General features: G+C 41.0%; 1 protein-coding gene across 1 annotated transcript in view; it reads right to left on the bottom strand.

The window, feature by feature from the left end:
* Palmd (palmdelphin) overlaps positions 1-25100 on the bottom strand; it is a 50140-nt gene extending 25040 nt beyond the window's left edge. The window contains exons 1-3 of the mRNA XM_070007800.1: positions 24667-25100; positions 7189-7269; positions 1159-1283 (exon numbers count right to left, since the gene is read on the bottom strand). Of these exons, the coding sequence (XP_069863901.1) occupies positions 1159-1283; positions 7189-7269; positions 24667-24711 (251 nt within the window). The 5' untranslated portion in view covers positions 24712-25100. The remainder of the gene's footprint in view (positions 1-1158; positions 1284-7188; positions 7270-24666) is intronic.
* Between the last annotated feature and the right edge of the window lie 919 nt (positions 25101-26019).

Raw genomic sequence — 26019 nt, 5'->3', positions numbered from 1 at the left:
AGAGGGGTTCTGAGGAGAAGCAAGGAGAAGGCTGAGCAGCAGCAGGGTTTAACAGGGATGAATTTTAGTTTCCACTCAGAAACAAGGGTTCTGTGTGGAAGAATGAAGAAAGCAGTCATTAGAGTAAGCCAGACTTTTGGTAAGAGGTCTTAGCTAAGGGTTGACTTTCTTTTTCTTTTTCTTTTCTTTTCTTTTGTTTTTTGTTGGTTGTGGGACTTGAACTCTGGGCTTGGGCACTGTTCTTGTGCTCTTCAGCTCAAGGCGAGTGCTCTACTGTTTGAGCCACAGCACCACTTCCGGTTTTCTAGTGGTTTATTGGAGATGAGTCTCAGGGACTTTCCTGCCTGGGCTGGCTTTGAACTAGATCCTCAGATCTCAGCCTCCTGAGTAGCTAGGATTACAGGCATAAGCCACCAGCGCCCAGCTAAGGGTTGACTTTCAAAGTATCAAGTTTTCCAAATTCTACTTTATTTGATGAATTGCTTATTACCTATGGTTTGAAAGCACTCCATATCTTTGAACAAACAACTGAGGGATTTTTTTTTCCTTCTGGCCTTACGGCTTGAACTTGGGGCCTGGGCTCTGTCTTTGAACTTCTTTGTTCAAGGCTAGCACTCTATCAACTGAGCTTTTTATGGTGGTTAATTAGAGGTAACAGTCTCATGGGCTCTCTTATTTGGGCTGGCTTCAAATCACAATCCTCAGATCTCAGCCTCCTGAATAGCTAGGATTACAGGTGTGAGCCACTGGTATCCAGTGTTTCCCTCTTATTAAATTTCAATAGTTTTCATTGGTCATTTTTAATTCCTGCATATAAAGTAGATTGACTGAGGATGACCTTGGGCATCCTGTCCATTAGCCCTCCCTAATTCTCCAGGTAGCATGCCCATTTAAAATATTCTCAACAACACTAAAAGATAGGTATATAGGGAAATAGAGAGTTGTGTGCAGTTGATGGAGCAATCTGGTGTTGTTATGCTCAGGTGATGTATGCAGCACATTGCTATTATTGTCTCCTGGTGTTTCCCTAAGACCATTTTAGAAATCCCAACGGAAGTGGTGATTGTGCCTCTGAAAATAAGAATAACTTTTCTACATACAACGTAAGACAAAGCCAAAATAAAGGGAGTTGTGGGGGTATCTCAGTGGGGGCCTTACCTGAGGATGCTTTGTTCTAGAACCTGGATTTGGTGCTGGTCTTGCTGGTTTTGCTTCTTCATCTCGTCCTGCTCTCGTCCACTGCTGATTCCATCCAGAAGCCATTTCTCCCGCAAGGCCTTTTTCTGCCATCAGAAATAGGAGTGGATGTTCGGCTAGCAGTCAGCAATTTTCAGTATCTCTTCCTACTTTCAAATCTTATAAATTACACTGGTGGGCACAGTCAAAAGGATTTTTTTTTCTCACTGGCTGCCTGAATAAATTTCGACTTTTCCTCCTCTGTAACCTATTTGATTGCTTTCCTGAATCAGGTTTTGGGTATCTAAATCCTCTTTTTCAGCTGGGTGCAGGTGGATATGCCTGTAATCCTAGCAATTCAAGAGTCTGAGATCTGAGGATCTCAGTTTGAATCCAATGCAGGCAAGACAAATCTGACTGTGATGTGTTTACTGTTATATCTTTGGTTGCTGGGTGTACATCTGGTGTCCTTTACAAAGTTACAAGCTCCTGGAAGCCATTTTGGGGGTCCCCTCAGGACATCATACAATGACTACTCCCTCCAAAACTTGTTTGGGAATCATTGGAACCAGTAAAACAGAGAGTTACTACTGTATTGCAAACGAATTCAGTGGTAGCCTTTGGCTCTGTAGTAGATAATTACTGTTTTTCCTACCCCATAGCATTTCTTCTGGAAATTTCTCTGGTTTTAGACTTCCATATTTCCCATCCCCTACCTATTCCAATGATATGATGCACAAGGTTTACTGCTCAAAATATTGATGAACTGAATTTCAGTTAACTTTAGCAAGACAAAAAGGCTTATTTTTGTAATATGGAAAGCAATATCTTCATGAGTATACATGGAAGAATGAAGTGGTTGCAACGGAATGGAGAAGACTTGAAACAATAAAACAGACCTGTAATTTTGCAGGGAATTAGCTTGCCTCTAATCTCTCTCACGTGGAAAGTGGGTGTACAGTTGCATTATTTTTAAGGAATTTGAGTTTCTTCCATTCTTCTGGAAGCAAGGGGCAGTTATATAGATTTACTGAACCTCTGTACATTATTTTCTCAGTTACTCATGGTTAATTATTCCTTGGGGATTCATTATGACTGCAGTGGTCAGGAGAAAATGGCAACTTTAATTTTCTGAGCCTTTTTTCCCCTCTTAGATCACAATTCAAATGAGAGCAAGTAAGAAGAATTTTCTCTGTGATTTTTTTTAAGGATGGTAAAATTAATTCCACTGGGATATTTTTAGTTCTGAACAAAAAGAATTAAATGTGGTTATGCTCGATAATTATCAAAAGATAGTTATTTTTTCTAAGGCCATAGATTTCAGCCTTTTTTTGAAAGAAAATTACCCACTTCACCAATTACAAATAAATATCATGGAACATTCTGGAGACAGACAAAATTCAGACTGCTTGCCAGGTATTGGTGACTCATGCCCGTGTTCCTAGCTACTCAAGAGGCTGAGATCTGAGGATCATGGTTCGAAGCCAATTCAGACAGGAAAGTCCATGAGACTCTTATTTCCAATTAACAACTTTAAAAAAAGGTCAGAAGTGGAGCTGTGGCTCAAGTGGTAGAGTACCAGCTTTGAGCAAAAAGTTAAGGGACACCAGGCTCTGAGTTTAAGCCCCAGGAATGGCGCACGTGTGTACATGTGGGTACACATGCACGTGTGTGCCCCCCCCCACAAAACATGTGAAAGGCTAGTTTCAGTTAGTTGCTTATCAGAAACACTGAGTTATAGGAACAGAAAATGATTCTTGATTAGGTTAACTTTGGGCTACATTCTAGGTCCTAAGTCTGGTCTTATAAAACGTCCCATACTTCACAAATTATCATTTATGTATGGTGAAAAACTCTGAAGTTATAAAACATAGGATTAGGATGTGCAGTTAGAATAATCTGGTGCAATCACAAACTGTGGTGACCAAAACACAGTCAGTATGCTTTTACAAAAAACACAGTTAATTTGCTTTCGTGTCACAGACTTGTGCTTTAGAATATAAAGCTAATGAACATCAGAACATCTATTTCATGGCAATGAAATCACAATCCTAACCTATTTGGCATCAGGGACATAACTCAATGGTGGATTGCTAGCTAGCTTTGCATGTGCAAGACCTTGGGTTTGATTCTAGCACTGCAAAGGGAAAAGAAAATAAAAATTAAAAGCCTTAAGAATTAAAAGAAGCTGGGTGCCAGTGACTTTCGCCTGTAATCCTAGCTACTAAGGAGACTGAGAACTGAGGATTGCAGTTTGAGGCCAGCATAAGTACACAAATCCTCAAGACTCTTACCTCCAATTTATAAGTAAAAAGCTGCAAGTGGTGGTATGTGGGTCAAGTGGTAGAGTGCTAGCAAATGAGCAAAAATGTTAAACAAGAGTATGAGCCCTGAGTTCACCAGAAAAAGACCAGAAGTGGATCCGTGGTTCAAGTGGTAGATTGCCAGTCTTAACAGGAAAAAAGAAACAAGTCAAGTGAGAACAACAGGACCTGATTTCAAGCCCCATTACTGACACAAAACAACAACAACAACAACTGTAACAACAAAACCCAGAAGGGTATTCTGGAAGTGTTTTACATTCTAGACAGCATTTTCAGTTGACTTTTGGAATAAAATGCACTTTCCTACTAGGAACTGAAAAGCTTTCTCGATTGAGTGTATTTTGTGTTTCCTGGCAGCACCATCTGGGTTGAGGTGTGATTATGAGGCAAGAAGATTCCCAGTGTACACACCTGTGTGGTTTGAATGTCAGCATGTTAATGACACCCTTGGAAATTCCCTCCCGTGTGCGTCATGGGGATAATTGTGACATTCAGGAGCTAAAGAGCAGAGTGAGTCACTGCAACATCTGGAAACATGTGTCTGTCCCATTCCTGGTGGAAACACTTGCTGGACACTTCTGCTTATGCTGTTCAGCGTGGCCACTGAAGTGTAATTCTAGTTGGCTGTCAAGGAAGCGGTGAGAGAGTCCTGGGAACTAGGGCCAGGGGATGAAGAAAATAAGGCAGAGGTGCGACTGTTGAGGCCCAAAAGGAACTTTCTCGACTTGGTGAATTGTATTGTAGAGTGGATTTTTGAGACTAACGTCTGCCCATTCTGGACCCCCTGTTTTGGACTTGCCAAGGTTTTCTGCACACTTGGATCTCTCTGGAAATAGCCACTCCCCTCTCTCTGCTCTGGTTGGAACAAATGTCATTATGAGTGCATGGAACAGAACCGCTCCTAGCTACACCTCTCTTGCGTTGGAAGCTGTTCCATTCTCCCTTTCTATTTTGCTCTCCTTTCCCTATTAAATCCTTACTAAACTCCTAAAAAAATAAGAAATAGATCAAATTTTGTTTCTTTTGTAGTCTCAATGCCCAGTTTTAATACCTTGTACATAATAGGTGCTTCATACATGCTTATTCCTCTGGGTACCGGTCGCTTGTGCCTGCAATCCTAGCTACTCAGGAAGCTGAGATCTGAGGATCAAGGTTCAAAGCCAGCCTGGGCAAGAAAGGCCCAGACTTTTTTTTTTTTTTTTTTTTTTTTTGTCGGTCGTGGGGCTTGAACTCTGGGCCTGAGTGCTATCCCTTAGCTCTTCAGCTCAAGGCGAGTGCTCTACCACTTGAGCTACAGCGCCACTTCCGGTTTTCGGGTGGTTTATTGGAGATAGGAGTCTCATGGTCTCTCCTGCCCGGGCTGGCTTTGAACCGCGATCCTCAGATCTCAGCCTCCTGAGTAGCTAGGATTACAGGCGTGAGCCACCAGCGCCCGGCAGGCCCAGACTTTTATCTCCAAATTACCATCAGAAAACCAGAAGTGGAGCTGGGCTCAAAGTGTTAGAGTGCTAGCCTGAGTTCAAACCCTACAATGCACATAAAAAAAAGCATATTTTCCCCCAAACCCTGTGTCTATCCATATAAATTCTCCTTATTAACAAAGACTCAGCTTGGATCCTGTATCTTTAATGGAATCTTTTCTGGCCAACCTCCAATTAGAGAACACATGTTCCTACTATCCTTTAAATATAACACTTGTCTTATTTACTTTCTCTCTAGGTGTAATTTCCTCTTCTCCACATCCACACCCCTTTTGTTCAGTGAACACCTTGGGAAAATGGAGAGCTCCTTTGTAGAGAAAACTATGAAAAATCTTTGATTCAGGTTCAAGCAATCTTGGGCCAGGCTGCATGGTTGGCGGGAGAGTATGGGCAGGATTTCAGCACCTCCATTTGTACTTTGTACAGCACACATTCTGTACAACTGTGTATAGTAAGTAGTCCAAAGAATGATGAATGTTTTGATTGGATTGGATCTGAAGAAGCCTCCTGATTGATTCCAGGAAGCAAATCAATAGAGATGATTGTGTATTACTTTCTGGACTTTTTTTTTTTTTTTGGCACATACTGAAATGAAGGGCTACCTTGGTGGACCTCTCCATGACTCAGGCATTTCCTGTGTGACCTTTAGTTCCTAAAATGAGCTGAGGAGACATTTAAACCCTTTCTTCTTCTGTGAGCTCTGCAGGTATAATCTTTCCATTCTGCAAGGATAGCAGTCGTTGGCTGCTAGAGAGTGATCAGTTTACTTAGAAACAAGAAACTGTAGGGTGTGTGTGTGTGTGTGTGTGTGTGTGTGTGTGTGTGTGTGTGTGTGTGTGTGTGTGTGTGTGTGTGTGTGTGTGTGTGTGTGTGTGTGTGTGTGTGTGTGTGTGTGTGTGTGTGTGTGTGTGTGTGTAGAGAGGAGTGGAGAATATTTTGGTCTTGGGATCAGAAATGATTTATCTCAAATATTGTTCTAGATGTGACTCATTTCATTTGAGTAATACTGAAATAGCTTGGTAAATTTTTTAAAAATGTTTTTTATTGTAAAAATAGTGTACAGAGGGGTTACAGTTACATGAGTGAGGTAATGAGTGCATTTCCTATCGAGCGTTGTTACCTCCTCCTTTGTTTATCCCCTACCATCCCTTCCCTCCCCACCTCCCCAACTCCTCTTGGTAAATTTTGCTACTGATTTTTCGGTTTTCAGAGAGTACATGAGCGTATCTACTGCTCATGTGAATTCTATGTGACATTTTGTAAGGACAGCAGGTTAACTGATTCACAACTATCCATCAAACAACAGAAATGTCAACTTGTACAGAATCAAGAAGTTAACAGAATCCAGACAATGGAGGCTAACTGAACTCTCAAATGATTTTTCTCTCCAGAAGTGATTTACTTGTTCCATAGGGAAAAAATAAATGGTTCGAACTGAATTTGGCAAGTTTGACTGAAGAATAGGATCCCATTGTTTCATTGAGGGGAATTTATGAAATCTATTGATAGCTCTGCCAGATAAGTACAGTTTCCTGCTTGGGCCTGTTCATCAGCAGCTCCTGTTGGTCATTTGCTTATATCCTGTGACTAAGCCACATAATAAAATGTTGAAATTCAATGAGCTTTAATTACAAAATGACCACACCCAGCGAAAGATGTCAAGTCTGATTTTAAAAATGGAGATGTATTTATGGCTATGATCTCATGCTAAGGCAAAACAAAATAAAACAGAAACTCAAACCAGGCCCAAACAACGTGGGTTCACTGAGCTTTTAAACACAAGCATCCTTGATCAGCTAGATTCTGTCTGCTCCGTTCCCCTTGGGGAATGGCTGGCCTTTCATTCATTTCAAAAGAAACTTCCTAGCTGGATCCACTTCCTTAGGGATGTGAAGCAAAATTGTACTGGGGCCAGATTCACAAGGTTCAATTCTCAAGGTTGCCGAAGCAAATGATATGAGGTTCAGAACCAAAGGATCAAAGTAATAAAGCCACATTTTCTCCTTTCCCCATGTTTGCCAGAAGGTATTAATCTCATATGCAAATATTTTTTACTTCTTGGATTCTCTCTGGTGGTTAATATGTTGGTAGAACTATGATGGCAATTTTCTCCTTCCTAAAGCTTCTTTCCTATTAAAAGCTGAGCGCCAGTGGGATATTTGAATTATCAGCATCAAGGAAATAAAATTGAAGTCATCATCAGTTACCTTCAGGTGCTGATGTTTTAGTTTTTCTTCTTCTATTTTCAACCGCTTTTGTGAGATTTCTTCCTGTATTTTTCTTTTATCCTGAAATAAAGAAAAGTTTCAGTATCAATAATTAAAAATAATTTTTTTTGCTTAAGTACATTGTATGTTATTTTTTGGGGGGAGGGGCATTTCATTATCAGAGTGATCCAGTACCGTAGGCACTTGTATTAGTATAAAGATGCTCTGGAAACTCATATTGCAAAATAAAACAAAGGGGGCAATAATAAGATTTTGCTCATGGAAATAATATGAACAAGTCTATTTTTTTTGGTGGTCTTGGGGATTGAACTCAGTATCTCCTGCTTGCTAAACAGTTGCTCTACCCCTTGGCCACATCCCCAAACCCTGGAAAGGTATTTTATGAAAGAGAAGAATGCCTTTTCTTACCTACTTCCCTTTTCTTTCTTCATTAATTCTGCAATACCAACCTATTGAGCAATACAGCGCAAAGAGCTTTGTTTCTTTATTTTAATAATTTTTAATGGTTATTTCCCCCTTTATTTTGTCCATTTTATCTTTATGTGGTACTGAGGAATTGAACCCAGGGCCTCATGCATGCTAGGCAAGCACTTTACACTAACCCACATTCCCTGTCCCAGAAAGAGTGGATTATAAGGAAGGAGTTAGACACAGGGCTGAGGAGGAAGCTGTACCTGACACAGGTTCTGAAGAGGCTGCTGGGTGCAGCAGCACATATGGAAAAACAGGATCACCTGGGGATCCTTGGAAAACCAGGCAGCTGGAAAGGCGGACTGCTTCCTCTCCTATAACTTAGGAACCATAGGAGGAGAATAGTTGAGATAATGTTGCTTAGCCATAAGCCAAGGTTTAACAGAAAACCATGGAGGCTGGGTGCTGGTGGCTCATGCCTATAATCCTAGCTGCTCAAGAAGCTGAGATCTGAGAATCACAATTCAAAGCCAGCCTGAGCAGGTAAATCTGAGAGACTTTTATGTTTGATTGACCAGCAAAATGCTGGAAGTAGAGGTATGCCTCAAGTAGTACAGCACCAGTCGAAGAAAAAAGGCAAGTAAAACTGAAAGGCCATCCTGAATTCAAGCCCCAGGATTGGCTCCCCCCAAAAAATATCATAGAGAGAGAATATTTCTCTCCCAGTTAACTCAGCTCCCCCAACAACAACAACAATAACAGTAATACCCGTACACCACGACAGAAAGCATAACCATTCAATACTCAGAGATTCTACTTTCTGGAAAAACAAATAGTATCTGTGCTGGATCAGCAGAACAGGCAGTCTGGACTTGATTTCTGATCTTTCATTTACTAACTGTGTGTCCTTACACAAAGCCTTTTACTTCTCATCTATTGGTTTCCTAACAGGATCTGTGCCATAAGATATGAGCACCAGATGAACAAATTTCTGTGCTCATGGAGAGCACCCAGTGCTCTAAGTATTAGCTTAATAAAATTCAGTGACTAAGCAGAGAACTTGTTACTCACCCAGAAAAGACACACAGAAGTGTTCTCATTGGTTTGAAGTATCTTAGATATTGCCTGTCTGAAAGTGGGACATTATTTCACTAGCCATATAAAAGTCTTTATTTTATCATTAAAAATCAGAATATCACATTATCCTTTATCTTATTCCTAAGAGTTAGTTTTAAACCCACTTCAAAATGGAAAACTCTCAAAAGATGGAATTTTGTTGCCAAGAGACATCTAAGAGAATTTGAAGCAGACTCAGAAGGTAATTTAGAAGGAAGAGTTTCAAAAATATTTGGCTGGCAGTATTATTGAAACAAGTGCGTACCTCCCTGATGTGAGTCCTTTGAAGATTCAGAACTCTTTTTATTTTGTTTTGATGTGTTGGTTCAGGTACATTTGTTGAAGAAAAACAATCTATTGTTCTCCAACTCTATGTCATGTTTCTTCCTGTATACAGGAAGAATACATGACTTTATCAGCCCAACTTCAAATTTTAGAAGCAGTTCTTTTGGAAAAAGATGAAACAAAAACAAAGAAACTTAAGCAACAAGTGTGGGTCTTTAGAATTGCTTCTTTGTTTTGGATGAATCTGGTCATTATTCACAAAAATTGTCTTCTTAGCTTTCTGAGATCAAAGCTGAAACTATACCACTTGAGCCACACCTCCATTTCTGTCTTTTTGCTGGTTAGTTGGAGATATGAATTTCTCAGATTTGTCAGCCAAGACTGACTTTGAACCACAGTCTTCAGATTTCAGCTTCTTCTTCATTTTTTTTTTTGGTAAGTCTTGGGGCTTGAACTCAGGGCCTGGGCACTGTCCCTGAACTTCTTTTGCTCAAGATTAGCACCACTTCCAGCTTTTTCTGCTTATGTGGTACTGAGGAATCGAACCCAGGGCTTCATGCATGCTAGGCAAGCACTCTACCACTAAGCTACAGTCCCAGCCCGATGTCAGCTTCTTGAGTAGCTAAGATTGCTGGTGTGAGCCACTGGGTGCTCAACTCTGAAAATGTATTGAGCCCACTCTCCACTGTTCCTGAGCAAGTCTTACAGGCACTATTTCTCGTGCTATAGTTACAAAAAAAAAAAAGGAAAAAGAAAATGGAAGTTTAGGAGAGATGAACTCATGCAAGTTCTCCTAACTTATAATTGGCAGAGGCAGGATTCGAACCCAGGCAAGTGGAGATCAGCTTGGGATGTGAGTGAAAGGAATGATTACCACCGCCCTCATTGGAGCACTGAGGCCAGAAGCAGCTCCAGAACAGGTAGCGAGGAGGGAAACTCCTCAGAGCTTGGGGCGGATAGAGACTGCTGAGCCCAGCCCCACCCTTGTGAGTTGTCAGTTTGGGCTGATTTCAACCTGGGGTTAGCAATCAGGTAGTGGGAGCTGTGGGGAGAGGCAGGGCCTCTGGAGTGTTTTGGTAACAACAGGCTTAGACAAGCAAGGGTTGCTAAGAAATACCAATGTTTTGTCACTTAGAGGTAATTTGATGCCTCTCTCAAAGGTAGGTGGGCTGGTAATTTTAAAATGTTATAGACACCATCCTATTTTAAAGGGGGAGTACTTTTTCTTCATAGTGTATTCATTAGCAGCAAACTATTATCTCTTGGCCAAGCTTGATAGGAATATATAATAACCATTGGGAAAAAAATACTGTAATAATGTAATTTCAACATGGCTGAATAAACTGTAAGTCAACCGTAAGTCAGATCACCAGTTCTATCTATTGCCAGTGTACCAGAAGTTATCAAAGTCAGCCAAATTCTCCCCAGACTGGCAGGAAAGTCCATCTGCTTTACACATTTTCTCCTGATCCTGGAGCTACCCTATAGATTGCTCCTGCGGACTGGCCCACCCGGCATTTATTAAGGTCATAAAAACTTATACTTTATCGAGTAATAACATACATTATTTAATAATAGAATGGCAAATTATTATTATTATTTTTGAAATAACAAATTATATTGTTGTTTACTTTTTCATCGTGTTTAGTCACTTGGACCATTTTGTCCAATAAGCACATATCCATATTACCTATATTTTTTCCTCTCTGGCTACTCATTTTAGCAGCATACCTACAAATTCCAATTTTGCAAAAAAATACTTCTGATTTTAAAACTTAATGTATTCATCGCAAGCAATTGCAAAGTCATTATGACCATCTATTATCCAAAGATATCACTACATATTTTGTAAAAGAAAGCACAACACCTAAGCATATGTTTTGAAGATACTGACTGATAATCAGAGAGGCAGGTGTCTTTTAAGAAGGTAAGATTTGTCCTGGGTTATTTAGTTATTAATTCATCCAACATGAAGGCATTTTGATTCAAATCCCATATTGAAGGTGACAGGAGGAGACTTACAGTATTTAAAAAGTATTCCGAAGTAGAAGGATCATGTTCAAAGCTACCTTGGGCAGGGAAATTGTGAGACTCTTATCTCCACTAAACTAAAAAAAAAAAATAAAGAAAAAAAGTAAAGTGGCTAGAGTGGACTTGTGGCTCAAATGGTAGAGCACTATGCTTGAGTAAAAAGGTCAGGGACAAGGCGTAGGCCCTGAGTTCAAGCCCCAGGACTGGCAAAAAACAAGGAGGAGGAGGAGGAGGAGGAGGAGGAGGAGGAGGAGGAGGAGGAGGAGGAGGAGAAGGAGGAGGAGGAGGAGGAGGAGGAGGAGGAAAGGCAAGACATTTGCATTTGTACTAGTAGCTCCTTTGAGAAGTGCTATCAACATGTGGAAGGAAATGTCTCCTGAGGTTGAGGGGAGGGAGAGGGAGAGATTGTCTGTCACACCTGTTTAGGAGGTGCTTCTGCAGAGATCAGAGGGGTGTTGGGTGATTGCTGGAACCTGGGTCATGGGGAGAAAGGACACCTAAGTCCAGGGTTCCTTGTGGGAAAAGGCCCAGATAGAATATTGGACATTATTTGGAACAGGTCCAGACTCTAAATTGCCATACAAGAAATAGCAGGAAATTAAGAATGGCTGAATGAGTATAGATTCTCAATAGAGAATCTGGAATGGCGTGAGTAGGGGTTTGGATTTATTTCTGTATTGAGATAAGAAACAGGGAATGGTTTTGCTAGGAGAAAAGATAGAGTAGAGGTTTGGCTCAGTGATAGAAGGCCAGTCTAGGAAGCACAACGCCCTGAATTCAAACCCAACACCTCCAAGAAAGGCAGAGATGAAGTTTCACATAGTCTCATTGAGCTATAGTCATGGAAGGGGAAGATCCTGAAGACAGAGACACAGGGTGTGGATGGCTGAGATAGCAGGAGTGAAAGTTGTCAGGATCTGGCTGCTGATGGAACAGAAGGCTCCCATATCTAGGTGACGGACAGGAAGTCAGGATCACTAACAATTTCTGGGCTCTATCTAGTCGCTGCTCACACAAAGAGACAAGAAAAGTGTGGTTGTGGGCATGTAGGTTAAATTAATAATAATAACTACAACAATAAAGAAGCATCTTGTTATGTATTACTATATGAGCAGAAAAAGATATACACCTTCTTTATTATTATTGTTTATATATAGCTATATCTATCTATCTATATCTATATCTATATCCATATATATCTATAGTCTTTCCTAAATCAGCTGAAAGAATTGGAGGAAGTTAGAGCCATGACAGAATTCAGTGAGTCAAAAGTATTCAGATTCAGTCAATTAGAAGCTGACTCTCTCATGACTTTTCCACCAGCTTGGCTGATGGTTTCATTCTGAGCATCTGAGAAGAGCAAGAGAAAGTGTCTATTTGAATTTACATATTACAACTGGACAGGCACGTTAGGTAATGGGCAAAGAATAATGGTAATAACATTGAAAGGAATTTGCTAGGGTAAGATTCCTAGTAAAGAATTCTGGGCATCTTTAGAAGTTTACTAAATTTTAATTAAAGTAGATTTTCAAAAAAAATTCATGAGAAAGTTCTTTCAAAATTCTTGAGGAGGCTAGAGGCAGTAGGTCAGTGAACTAGCAGTTGCTCAGCAAGCGAGAAGCCCTAGGATGAATCCCCAGGGAAAGGGACAATTATTTTCCTTTTTCCTTTTTCTTTCTTTCTTTTTCTTTTTGTCTTGGGGCTTGAACTCTGGGCCTGGGCACTGACCCTGAGCTCTTTTGCTCAAGGCTAGCACTCTACCACTTTGAGCCACAGGGCTATTTCCGGTTTTCTGGTGGTTAATTGGAGATAGGAGTCTCACAGACTTTCCTTCCAGGACTAGCTTTGAACTGGGATCCTCAGATCTCAGCCTCCTGAGTAGCTAGGATTACAGGCTTGAATCACTGGCACCTGACAGGGATTAGCATTTCTAGAAGGAAGACAGATCCTAAGGCTTGGGTTTATAAATGAAAAAAACATGCATTATTAAAAGTAATCTCAGGTAAGAAGAAAAGGGAGATACCATTAAATACAACAAAACCCAAGTAGTTTAGTATGTAATTGAGATCATTGGATTCCTGATGCATTTCTCATGCATTCCTTTTAAACAGTGGAAATACTACGGGATGATGTGAAGTATATGGGAAACACCATAGTCACAAAATGTGTGTATATCTGTGTGTATCTGTGTACATGTGTGTTTATGTCTGTGTGTGACTGTGTTTGCATGTGTATCTCTGTGTACATGTCTCTGTGTATGTTACTCAGAAATGTTACAGAAAATGACAACAAGACTATATACAATGTAGTATTTATTAAAGTGACAAAGATAAATGATTTCTATTTCTAAACTATTCTAAACAATTTCTATTTTGATTCCATAGTTTTGACGCTAGACAATGATCTTGACCCTGGAAAAGATGGAACAAATACACTCAAAAAGGAAAATTGACTTCTGAGAGAAAGTAGAGGCCTGAAGGCAAAGCTACTGTAGTCCTCATTTCAGAGAAAAGAAAAAATTTATAGACATGACAGAAAAATATTGTTAAATAATCTCCTTGGAATCTTGGATAAAATGAAAAGCAGTCAGAAGACTGAAAGTGGAAAATGCCCAATTTTTGGAAGAGAGAAAAAAAGGTAAATTATGAGTATTTACAGACTGGTGAATTTATTGGCTAATTCCTGGCAAAGTTGTAGAATGAATTTAGTTAGGCCAAGAATGTTGTATTTAGACAGGAATGTCTAGCAGGTAGAGCCTGATTAATAATCACAGAGATAGGGCCAAGGGTAAAGTGCAGAGATAAAATGCTCACTTAGCATTCTGGGGCACCCTGGTTCAATCTCCAGCATGGCCCAAACAAAAACAAAAAAATAATAAAAAAAAACCCTAAGAATTGAAGTTCATTCTTTTCTTGAGATTTATTTCAAGATCTGTAGATAATGAATATTATAATACCTGTAATAATGGTAATTTCCACCCTCCCCCCCCCCACCCCCAGACTAGGACTCATACTTGATATCTGATACTTTTGCTTATTGGCTAGCACTCTACCATCTGGGCCATGCCTCCAACCCCAATAATGGCGATGCCGATTAAGAACTTTTTATATGTCAGAAATCACTTAAAATATATACATGTACCAATGTATTTAATTTTCCTCAAATCTCTGTGAGGCAGAAATCATTCAGTTTCATAACATTAATGAAGGAACCAAGAGACACAGATATCTGTTAGCTTTTCTTTTCTTTTCTTTAAAATAAGGGCACAAAGTAATAAAAATACAAAAGTCATAATTCCTATGACTTTTGGCAAAGGTCCTTACCTTGCTCTTTTGCAAGTTTATGATATGTGGACAGCAAGTATTTATTTGGAGGTGATTGTCTTAACATTTTTTTAAAACCAAGACCATGGAAGAAGATAGAAAACTCAAACTAAACCTAACAAACATACAAATATAAACACATTGAGTTATGTTTACTGACTCAGAATTTCAAGGCTGAGTGGGCTGGATTTGGTGTTGTTAAAAGTTACTTCAGGTGCGGAGCACCAGTGGCTCAAGCCTGTAATCCTAGCTACTCAGGAGGCTGAGATCTGAGGATTGAGGTTTAAAGCCAGCCTAGGCAGGAAAAGTCCATGAGACTCTTATCTCCAGTAAACCACTCAGAAAACCAGAAGTGGTGCTGTGGTTCAAGTGGTAGAGCACTAGCCTTGAGCTGAAGAGCTGAGGGACAGCACCCAGGCCCAGAGTTCAAGCCCTCTGACCAAAAAAAAAAAAAAAAAGTTACTTCAGGTGACTTTCATGAAACCAATGAAGTAAAAAAAAGATAATCAAATCAAGACTTCAAAATTCTTTTAAAACTTTTAGCACAAAGATTTAAAATTGTTTTAAAACAACTTTTAAAAAAGCACAACCATTTCTTAAATTTTTGACTACTTTTGAAATGACTACTGACAAGTTTGGTATGTTTCCTTCCTTTCTTCCTTAATTCCTTCCTTCCTTCCTTCTTCCCTTCTTTCCTTCTTCCCTCCCTCCTTCCCTTCCTTCCTTCTTCACTCCTTCCTTCCATCTTCCTTTCTTTCTTTCTTTCTTTCTTCCTTCCTTCCTTCCTTCCTTCCTTCCTTCCTTCCTTCCTTCCTTCCTCCCTCCCTCCCTCTCTTCCTCCTTCCCCCCTCCCTCCTTCCCTCTCTTCCTCCCTCCCTCCCTCCCTCCCTCCCTCCCTTCCTTCCTTCCTTCCTTCCTTCCTTCCTTCCTTCCTTCCTTCCTTCCTTCCTTCCATCCTCCCTCTCTCCTTCCCTCCCTCCCTCTTTCCTTTTTTCCTTTGTGCTAGTACTAGGAGGGTGCTTGAACTCTTGCTTGGTTTTTACATTCTTGCTTATCTTGCTTGGTCTCTTTGCTCAAATCTGGTGCTCTACCACTTGAGCCACATCTCCACTTCCAGCTTTTTGGTGGTTAATAGGAGATACGATCCTCACAGATTTGTTTGCAGCTGGCTTGGAACCACCATCCACAGTTCTCGGTCTCTTGAGTAGCTGAGGTTACAGGAAGGAGCCACAGATGCCTGGCTCAACACCCCATTTCTTTCTTTTCTTTTTCTTTTTTTGGTTGGTCATGGGGCTTGAACTCTGGGCTGGGGTGCTGTCCCTGTGCTCTTCAGCTCAAGGCAAGCACTCTACTGCTTGAGCCACAGTGCCACTTCCAGTTTTCTGGTGCTTTATTGGAGTCTCATGGACCTTCCTGCCTGGGCTGGCTTTGAACCATGATCCTCAGCTCTCAGCCTCCTGAGTAGCTAGGATTACAGGCATGAGCCACTGGAGCCTGGCTCAACACTCCATTTCTTAAGATAGCAATAGGAGTTGGGCATGGTTATTAAAAAACACACATTTTTTCAAACCTCATTTTATCCTGAAATTTTATTGTTTCTTCCCACTTTCCAATAAACTCCAAATAAATCCAGTTTGTGTCCGACTATTTTATGCCCTTTTTTTAAAACCTTGGTTGTTTATTTTAATCAAGAGTGACAAATCAAAACAAGGATCATTGAAAAAACACACAAAACCTCTTTGAATTATTAAGGGATGATGATAACATTGGCCAGGTCTTTACTAGGAAAAAAAATCTGTTAGTCATTAGCTTTCAGCCCTTCTCAGCTCAATTGCATTTGTTCATTCATCCTATTTATTCAGTCACTCATTCATGTGGTCTTATTAGTGTCCCAGATAATGTTGAGCTCATTGATGTGAAAGATGAGCTTCTTTGAATGAGGAAAAAAATCCCTTGGCCTTAAGAAGTCCTGGCTGGTGGAAGGAGACAGCACAGTGGAAGGAGGGTAGGCAGGAGAGCACAAAGGTTTGAAATATTGGGTAGTCTGAAAAAGTGACTTGGATTCCATTCCAATTCTCTTCAAACAACAACAAATGCTTCTGAAATGACACTAGCTTCTGTTCTCATCTACTTCTGCTCCTGGCAGACTGAAGAAGGCAGGCAGGAGGAGACTACAAGGGATGGAGAACTGACTGGGTTAGAAACGATGGTTATACTAAGCAGAAATTGCAAAGGGTTTTCTTGCTCCACTTCAAACTCTGCCCATAAGAGTGAACAAGGGGACCCAGGTATGGTGGTGCATGCCTGTAGTCCCAGCTACTTGAGAGGTGAAGGTAAGAATATCTTGGCCTAAGGCTGGCTCAGGCAAAGGCTCAGGAGAGACATCCATCTGCAAAACAAACTAAAAGCAAATAGAGTGGTGTGGCCTAAGGGGTAGAGCCCTTGTCGTTCAAATGGGAGGCTCTGAGTATAAAAGCAACAGATGTTTATAAGAATTATTTATAATGCTTATAAGAATTTATTGTATTGTTGTGGTTTGGAGAACTCACAACTAAGAGAACAGATTTGGGTTCTAACACTTAACGCTTTAATTTTTCTTTGCTGTAGGTGGGTTTCTCTCCTGTTACAGAGATGGTAATATTAACTTTTGAAAATATTCATAGGTTATTTGGGGAAGTGAGGTATTAAGTGTGAATGCATTTGTTGTTTTAGGCCTACATGCTGTGTAAGAAGAGGTGCTGTTATCATGTGAGTAATCCCAAAATTCTTTTGCTGAAGAGATGTTCTTTAGTTTTAGATTTGGCCAGGAAGAGATGTCGCTTTTTTACCGCGAGGAATTGCCCTGTAGCAGTCACTTAGACAGCTATACTCTGAAAACTTAATGCTCAGGACTTCTGTCAGGCTAGATTCCCTCTCCTCTCCTTTCTCTTCCTCTCCTCTCCCCTCTTCCCTCCTCCCCTCCTCTCTTTCCTTCTTTTTATTTTTTGTCATGTCTTGATTTCCATTCAGAGCTTCTGATGATAACATATTCTCCTCCCTCTCTCTCTCTCTCTCTCTCTCTCTCTCTCTCTCTCTCTCTCTCTCTCTCTCTTTCTCTCTCTCTTTCTCTCTCTCTTTGGTACTGATCCTGAGGTTTGAACTCACTGAGAATATGTACTCAAGGCTCAAGTACTCTGCCACTTCAGCCACAGCTCTACTTCTGACTTTTTCTTTTGTTAGTTAATTGGAAATAAGAGTCTTAAAGACTTTCTTGTCCTGGGCTGGCTTCTAACCACGATTCTCAGACCTTAGCTTCCTGAGTAGCTAGGAGACACTGGTACCTAGCACTGTACCACTTGGGCCACAGTGTCATTTTGGCTTTTTCTGTGCAGATGGTACTGAGGAATCAAACTCAGGGCTTCATGCATGCTAGGCAAGCACTCTATTACTAAAGCTACATTCCTAACCCAGCTCTAGTTCTTAAATGGCTTGATGAAAACCTCTCAATCCCTAGCATTCTGTGGAAAAATCTGTACGTATAGACATCACTCCCATACTATTTCTATGATGTTTTAGGAAAATATTCATCTCACACATATCTGAGTAAGGAAAATTTTTTTCTTCGGTGTCACTACTGGGGCTTGAACTCAGGGCCCGGTGCTATTGTGTGGCTTTTCCATCCAAGGCTACCACTTTACCATTTAAGCCACACCTCCACTTCTACTTTTTGTTAGTTAATTGAATGTAAGAGTCTCAGATTTATCTGGCTGGCTTTAAATCTTGGTGCTCAGATCTCAGCTTCCTGGGTAGCTAGGATTACAGGCAGGAGCCACTGATGCCCAGCTTGGTGGGTACTTTGTAAAGGGGTACTATCGTTTTCCAATCTCTTCCCAAAATGACACTACTACCATTTCAAAGATTTCAATTATTCTTAGGAGAGGCAAGTTGGAGTCTTGTTGGAGACTAGAGATTAGGAAAAGGAAGTCCTGTTTCAGATTTTCTATGCAACTTTTCCACTTTCGTTTAGGTTGCATTTGGGCTTAGATGCTGATTTTAGCTTGCTTTAATTACAGTTTTCCAAAGAAACAGAACTTTCTTTGGACCATCCAGGGATGTTTAGAAAGCCCCTGTGATTCTTGTTAGCAGGAGATCTAGCAACGTAGCGTTACCATTGTGTAGCATGCTGGAAAAACCTTTCTGTTCAAAAGCAGTTTCCTTAATGAGCTATTAAAATTATAAATCCTCTAACACGTGGTCTCCTTCATGGGTGGGCTATTATGTTTGGCAAAGCAAAGTGGCTGAGCACATTTGTTTGAAGAAAACTTTCCTTCTGTGGAAGAACACCATGTAATCTTGGTCCAGCATGGTGGAAAATTGTATGGTGGCTTTCTTGTTTGAACTTTCTGGGCTTCTTTATTTAGACTGCTGTCTTCATGTGCGTTCATGACAAATTGGAAGTTGTTTTTGTAAGCATGCCTTAATTAGGAGGTATGTTGGTTAACAATGGTGCATTATGAAGCTTTCTAACCACCGGCCCTTTAAGAAGGCCTGAGAACTTCAAGTGATACAGTAGTTCAACCAAAGTTGGAAAGTATGTTTGTTCAAGATCCAGGTTTGTTTGCTCTGCTTTTCTGTCTTTCATTCCCACAGAGAGAATGAATAAGGAGGGATGCATGGTGAATCTTGAGGATAAAAGGGACTGGCTTCTTGGGCAAGTGACCTGTGTGGTTACACAGGCTGTCATATCCACCACCCAATGTATAGTTTAATTCCTCAGTGTCACCATTTTTCCATTTTTGAATACTTGCACAAGAGTCTTCACCTTTCCATGGTGTACCAGGACCCAGAAATTCCAGAGCAGACCTTGCTTCTGGGTCCCTTCACTGTTTTTATGGATGCCTCGATGATCTCAAATGGTGACAATGAAAGAATCAGAGGAAGTAGAGTTCCCAAGGAAATAATACAGGAGCTAAAGACATAACTAGAACCCTCCAGTGTTTATGTAGATTTTGGGGGGGGGGCGGTATGGGGTGGAGAAGAGATTCTGTTTGATGTAAGGAACTTCCTGTATCCTGAATTCCTATCTTTACAAGATAAGAAAATATTCTCTGGGAGTGAAAAGGAATGGGGATTGAGTGCAGGGAAATGTGAGCACTCCCCTCCCCTCCCCCGGTCATAAGCAGCTTTGGCTGGCAAATCTGGCTGTGTTGCTCAAATTCCAACATCAGAACTTTCTATGGCTTCTCGCCAAGAAGTGGCCCTAGGCAGGTGCTTCTGTCTGTGGGCCCTTCTACTGTGGTCGAACTGTCCATGGCTACATCACCTTGTGAGTCCCAACCCCTCCAACCTCACTCCACTTACAATCGCAGCCCACTCCTTGATCTGGCCCCCTTCCTCGCTCTATTCTCTGTCTATTCTCCTTCTGCTACTTTTCACATAAACGTGTAAGACTCTACACTGAGTAGGTGCTGAGTACCACTCAGCTAGTGCATGGGAGATTAAGTTGGCAGCCACATTTCTTACCCTTAAAGGTAAGCCTGACTGAGAAAGAGTGAACCTAATGCAACAGTGATATTCACAAGTCACTATGTTGGAAATGAACTTTACAACCTGAGGGGGAGGGGATTGAGTGGGGAGTGGGAGAAAAATGAGGGAGAGGGTAACACTGTTCAAAAAGAAATGTATTTAAATCTGGGTGCTGGTGGCTCACGTCTGTAATCCTACCTACTCAGGAGGCTGAGATCTGAGTAAGAAGATCATAGTTCAAAGCCAACCCAAGCAGGAAATTCCATGAGACTCTTACCTCCAATAAACCACCAGAAAACTGGAAGTGGCACAGTGGCTCAAGTGGTAGAGGGCTCACCTTGAGCTGAAGAGCTCAAGGACAGTGCCCAGGCCCAGAGTTCAAGCCCCATGACCGACACCTCCCCCCCCCACTATGTACTTATTAACTCACTTTTACAATAAAATTTAAATTAAAAAAATGCCAGCCTTCCTGTTGCCTCTCATCTCTTCAGCTGGGTCTGTTCTCTGTCAATTGATCCAAGTCCTCAGAATTCAACTTAGCTCACTTCTCACATAGTACACTTTTGGCAAGTGCATGATCTCTAGGCTGTCTGAGATCCAGGAGTTTTTCTCCTTGAGCATCTTCATATCAGGGATGGTATTTTCCAATGTTCCCATACAAATGATGATTAGAAGCTGAGTGGCAGAGGCTCATGACTATAATACTAGTTACTCAGGAGGCTGAGATCTGAGTATCATGGCTCAAATCCAGCTAAGGGAAGGAAAGTCTGCGAGATTCTTATCTCAAATAAATTACTTAAAAATATCTTGAAGTAGTGCTGTGGCTCAGATGGTGGAATGCCAGCCTTCAACAAAAGAAACTCAGGGACAGCAGCACCCAGGCCCTGGGTTCAAGTCCTTATATCGGCATACACACAAAAAAGGGGGATTAGAAAATTTGTCCCTTAGGGAGGAAAATGTCAAGAGTGGGTGTGTGGGGATACTCATTTCAAAGGGTGTCCTGTTTCCCAGAATTGACCTGGCCTTTTCACTGACTTGCAAACTAACCTCGATATCACTATTCTCCAAAGTATTAGAGGTATTGGTACCACCAGTTCCAGTAACATTAGCAGATTAGTATAGTGGCTTGTTCCTGTAACCCCAGCTACTTGAGAGGTGGAAATTGGCCAGGATGCACACAAAATTAATAAGACTTCATTTCAAACAATACACCAGATATGGTGGCCAGTGTTGGCTGTCCCAGCTACTTGAAAGGCATATATAGAAGGATTGTAGTCCAAGCCTAGCTTGGATAAAAAACACAATCTGAACTGAAAAATGACTAAGGCAAAAAAGAACTAGATGCATGGGTCAAATGGTAGAGTGCTTGCTTAGCAAGCTCAAGGCTCCGAGTTCAAACCCTAAAAACACACTGCACACACATTAACACACACACCATACACAGACACACACACACACACAAGTGTTGTGTAAAATTCACAGTGAAACTCAAATTACCAGTCTATTTTAGTAGCTCTCCCTTTGTATAAAGTCCAGCTGCTTGTTGAAAGTATGTACTAACTTGAAAATAGCCTCAAGACTTTTTAGGTATGAAACATATTTAATAAGTTTGTAGTAGCCTTGTTTTCTAATTATAGTTGAAAAATTATAGTTGAAAAGTGAACTCTGGTTAACGGATAGTTTGGCCATGGACCTAGAAAAAGACGACTCAGTGAACACTGAAGGAGGAACACGAGAGCAGTTGGTCTTTCTAAAATAATTATTCCTTCGTACTTTGTAATTTTTGTCTTCATTGTCTTTAAATGTTGGAAAAGACTAATGAGTAATCCCCAATTCAATTTGCTGCTCTAAAAAAATTAATGGCACCATCACAATAACTTCGGTTGCAATCTAGAGACTAAGTGCCACATTTTATCTACTTCATGTATTTTAATTTTTTTTGAGGAACACTGTCTCTTGGTTCTGTCAAATTACAGGCATATATGCTTATTTCTTTCGTTTTTTTTTTTTTGCAGTGGGAATAATGAATTTTTAGGTATATGAAATGAGGTAGAATAAATGCCCTCAATGAAGCTAATTTCATTTCCTAGCCAAGAGTTAGAATAATACATTTTAATTAAAAAACCAAATAGATCCTATAGTGTGACAGCTTTATTTCCCCTCTCCTTCTTCAAAGTGATGTCTTAGTACATTGGGAAATGACCTTTGGTTTTGTTCTTGGAAGTATAGAAAAGTCACGTCAGGGAAGACGGTGAATGAGAACCTTGTCTCTGAGTTTTAGTCTCAGTAAAAGAGTCTGAAGATTTTCATAAGTTTTACAAGTAATCCTTGCAATCTCCCTGGAAACTGTCATTTTCCCCAGGGAGGAAGAGGGAAGCTGCACTGGGGTTCTGGGCAGGGCCCCTGCTGGAGAAGGCTGGCATCTCGCAGGCTGTGTCAGGGCATGGAGAGTGATGTATTGTTTCCATGAGCACACCTGCTCCATTTCCCTTCTTGGTGGTGACAAATGGGAACTGAGTGTAGGCTGGCAAGGTATAGGCCAATGCAAACTTGTTCCTATAAACCTTCTTTCCATTTCCCCCTGCAACCCTTTTATATGACTTCAAACTATAGTTACTTGGTGATCTTGCTTGAATTTGTCCTAATAGGACATGTTTTGGCCAGGGGAATAATCCAAATAAACTTTACTACAGACCATAAGCCAAAAAGCCTATGGCAGAATATTCCAGAATCTACCTACCCACTTGATTTCTAAGATGCGATAACCCTATTTCTATAGGGTTAATTCTATAGAATTCTGTTTCTATGATTTCTATTTCAACTATTTGTATTTTCAACTTGCATTTGAAAAGGCCTTCTCCTCCTCCTTCTTCTTTTTTTTTTTTTTGGTTGGTTGTGGGGCTTGAACTCTGGGCCTGGATGCTGTCCCTTAGCTCTTCATCTCAAGGCTAGTGTTCTACCCTTTGAGCCACAGCACGCACTTCCGGCCTTTTCTGTTTATGTGGTGCTGAGGAATTGAACCCAGGGCCTCATGCATGTGAGGCAAGCACTCTACCACTGAGCCACCTTCCCAGCCCATGACCTCTTCTTCTTGAATACCGGAATGAAGCCAGATCTCTGGACCATGTGGGACTACAGGAAGACATTGACGGTATTTTAGAGATAGTTAGGTTTAAACTAGGCTCTGGCCCAATTCAGTAAGTCAAATACAAAAGGAAGGTCTATCTGCCTATTTCATTGAGACTGAGTTAGAGGATGAAAGCCTTAGAAACAGTGGCGCTTGACCATTCGACACACATGACACACAGTCTGGTAAAGTAACCTTTAGTCAACAGCTGTGATGTTAAAGGCCCCCGCCAAAAACAACAGAGCAGAACAGGCGTTCCTGTCCCTTCAAGCTGGACAGCTGAAACAGTGGCTCAGGTTAACAACAAAACAAACAACCACCCAGGCCGAACTCTTCTGATGAGAGGAAAATATAATAACTGGAATGTAGACTTTGAAAAAATATTATCTTATGGAAGAATGCCAACTCCACTAGTGATTGAGGCCTGCCTGGTTCTTTATCACTCAGGAAGAGTATATTCATTAATTAAGGACAAGACATTTGTGTGCATATAACAAAAAGTCTTATATTAGGGTTCACATTATTAGTTATGAGAAGTGAAGGAACAAGAAATATTACCTCCTACCTACTCTAATATCATATCATATTGCTTTTCTTTTTAAAAAAGCACATTTCTTCCTGACTGCTCATTTCAGTGGCAGAAAACATAAGAAATTTGGTGTGTGTGTGTGTGTGTGTGTGTGTGTGTGTGTGTGTGTGTGTGTTATGTGTATATGTTTTGTTTCCAAAGTTTTCTTTCCTTAAAAGGCTGTATTAGATGGTCATGCCTTTTATACAACTACTTAAAGGTAATAAAAACATTTGAAAAACATATCGAAAGTTGAAGCTGATTCCCAGGTTACTGTCATAGAAAGTTTTATAAAATTCAAAAAAGAAATCATAAAGCTGGATCATTTAAGAAAAGTAATTCATTTCTTGCTCTGACTCTTTCCCAGAACAAACAAACAAACAAGCAAACAAAATTGCACCATTTTCCTTCCCAGCATTAATGAAATAGTTTCCAAATCCATTGCATATAACATTTCTTTATCAGGATCTCATTCCATGTATGCCTGGGCTGGAAACTGATCTCAGAGAATTAATCTGATACGTGCTTTTGCCTACTTTTCTCCGGTTTAGCTCTTAGCTGAAGTATACCAATGTTTTAATTCAATTTAACCTTTCTGGTTAAATTACCTTCCTGTAACACTCGCAATAAAAAGTGGCAGGTTGTGCATTTTATTCCTTTGGCTTTCTTTAAAAAATCTTTTGGAACTTTAACAACAACAACAAGAAAATCTGCATTACTTTAAGAAGTTGCCAAGCTATGTTTTTTTTTTTTGTTTGTTTTTAATCTAATGACTGTCAACTAGCAATGTAAGGGGGTTAGAAAAAATCCTGTGTTTTCAGGCTTCACAGAAAGTACATGTTAGTTTAACCAAACTGCCTTAAAAGCTCTCGATTGCTGTTTTAACATAGAGACGCTTTGCAGAAATCAGAACCTTTCCCCTGCAGTCAGGACTCCCCAAACCCAAAAGCACAAGGGTTAAGGAAATCAGACATGTCCCTAAGGCTGATGGCTTTGCTCTCCTCTTACAGGGGCTCAGCCGTGGAAAAGCTAGCCTTGGGTGTGGCTCTTTTAAGCAACCACCTTAGTGTCAGAACTCTAGGCAGACTCACCGTGATGGCCTGAAGTCTTTCTTTCACCAGCTCAGCTTCTTCCATTCTGGGAAGTCAAGGACAGGAGGACACCGAAGGAAGTCTGAAGCTATCATAAATCAAGCAGCCTCCTTTGGGGAGGGGGAGGAGAAGCTGGGGTGTCAGAAGAGAAACAGGGAGAAGTCTGATCTTTGCAGCAGAGAGAAATTCCCGACTTGTCAGGAGCGTCTCTGAGCAGATGCACACATCAGGCCAGCAGACACATGTAATGAGGGTGTACCGGGAGGCAGACGCTGAGGCTGGCTGGTCCGGAGTTGACTGACAAGTTACAACGGCGGCAGCACAAACCCTTTTCCTTCAGGAGCTGCCAACTCTTTGTTGTAATGTTGCACAGTTAGCCAGGCACATTTTCTTATTAACTGTTCCTTCCCCGAGTCATTATTTTCCAGGAGAGGCACACGGGAAAGCAAGTTGGCTAAGGGTTTTTTAATCAGCCTCTGATGTGTGTTTGTAGAAAGTTCCTTTGCTCCACTCTGGCTTGGGGACTGACAAAGAGCACCTCATCTTTCACCAGGGCAGAAAGGCCAAGTCTTTTCTGCCTCTGTTAGCCTTTAGGTGATCTTGGAAACTTCTGGAATGACTTTAGAACTTCATAGGGTGGTCACTTTGCCTTCCCAACTTCTCTCCCAAGGTGCCATGACTGCTTACAAACCTTGGAATCTTAGCTGGAGGCAAAATCAAAGGCGTTCAAGTGACAGTATGAGAAAAAAATCGGTCCATCAGGGGTTGCTTGCTGTGGTTTAAGTGATAAGTGCTACCCGATGCCTAACTCTCAACTTGGATTTCTAGAACACGGTCCTTGGACCGTGTTCAGAAATGATACTCTTGACTTGCTCTTTTTTTTTTTTTTGGTGCCTGTCCTGAGGCTTGAACTCAGGATCTCAGCACTGTTTCTTAGCTTTTTTCACTCAAGGCTGGTGCTCTACCACTTAAGCCACAACTCTCCTTCTAGCTTTTTGGTGTTTAATCGGACATAAGGTTCTCACAGATTTGTCTACTCTGGCTGGCTCGGAACAACAAATCCTCAGATCTCAGTCTCCTGAGTAGTTTGGATTACAGGCCACCAGTGCCCTGCTAAGAGGTGTTTATTTTGACCTCAGCAGTTATGCAAGAGATGGGAGTGGCCTCTCAAAGTGCAGTGGGGTATCTGGGACCACAGGCAGCCCAAGCTACGCATCCTCCCCTGCCCTTTGGCAAAGGCAGTGAAACTCTGAGGTTGGGGCAGAGACCAGGAAGCCTTAATTGTCTTTGTTTTCTCTCCCCGACCAGTTCTCTAATTAAAATTGGATGTAGTAAGCCCTCATTACCATCTAC

Source organism: Dipodomys merriami, unplaced genomic scaffold (assembly GCF_024711535.1).
Source record: "Dipodomys merriami isolate MVZ:Mamm:240054 unplaced genomic scaffold, mDipMer1.0.p SCAF_7, whole genome shotgun sequence".
NCBI classification, from domain to species: Eukaryota; Metazoa; Chordata; class Mammalia; order Rodentia; family Heteromyidae; genus Dipodomys; species Dipodomys merriami.
The sequence above is the reverse complement of the archived record's forward strand: the minus strand, read 5'-3'. Positions and strand labels throughout refer to the sequence as shown.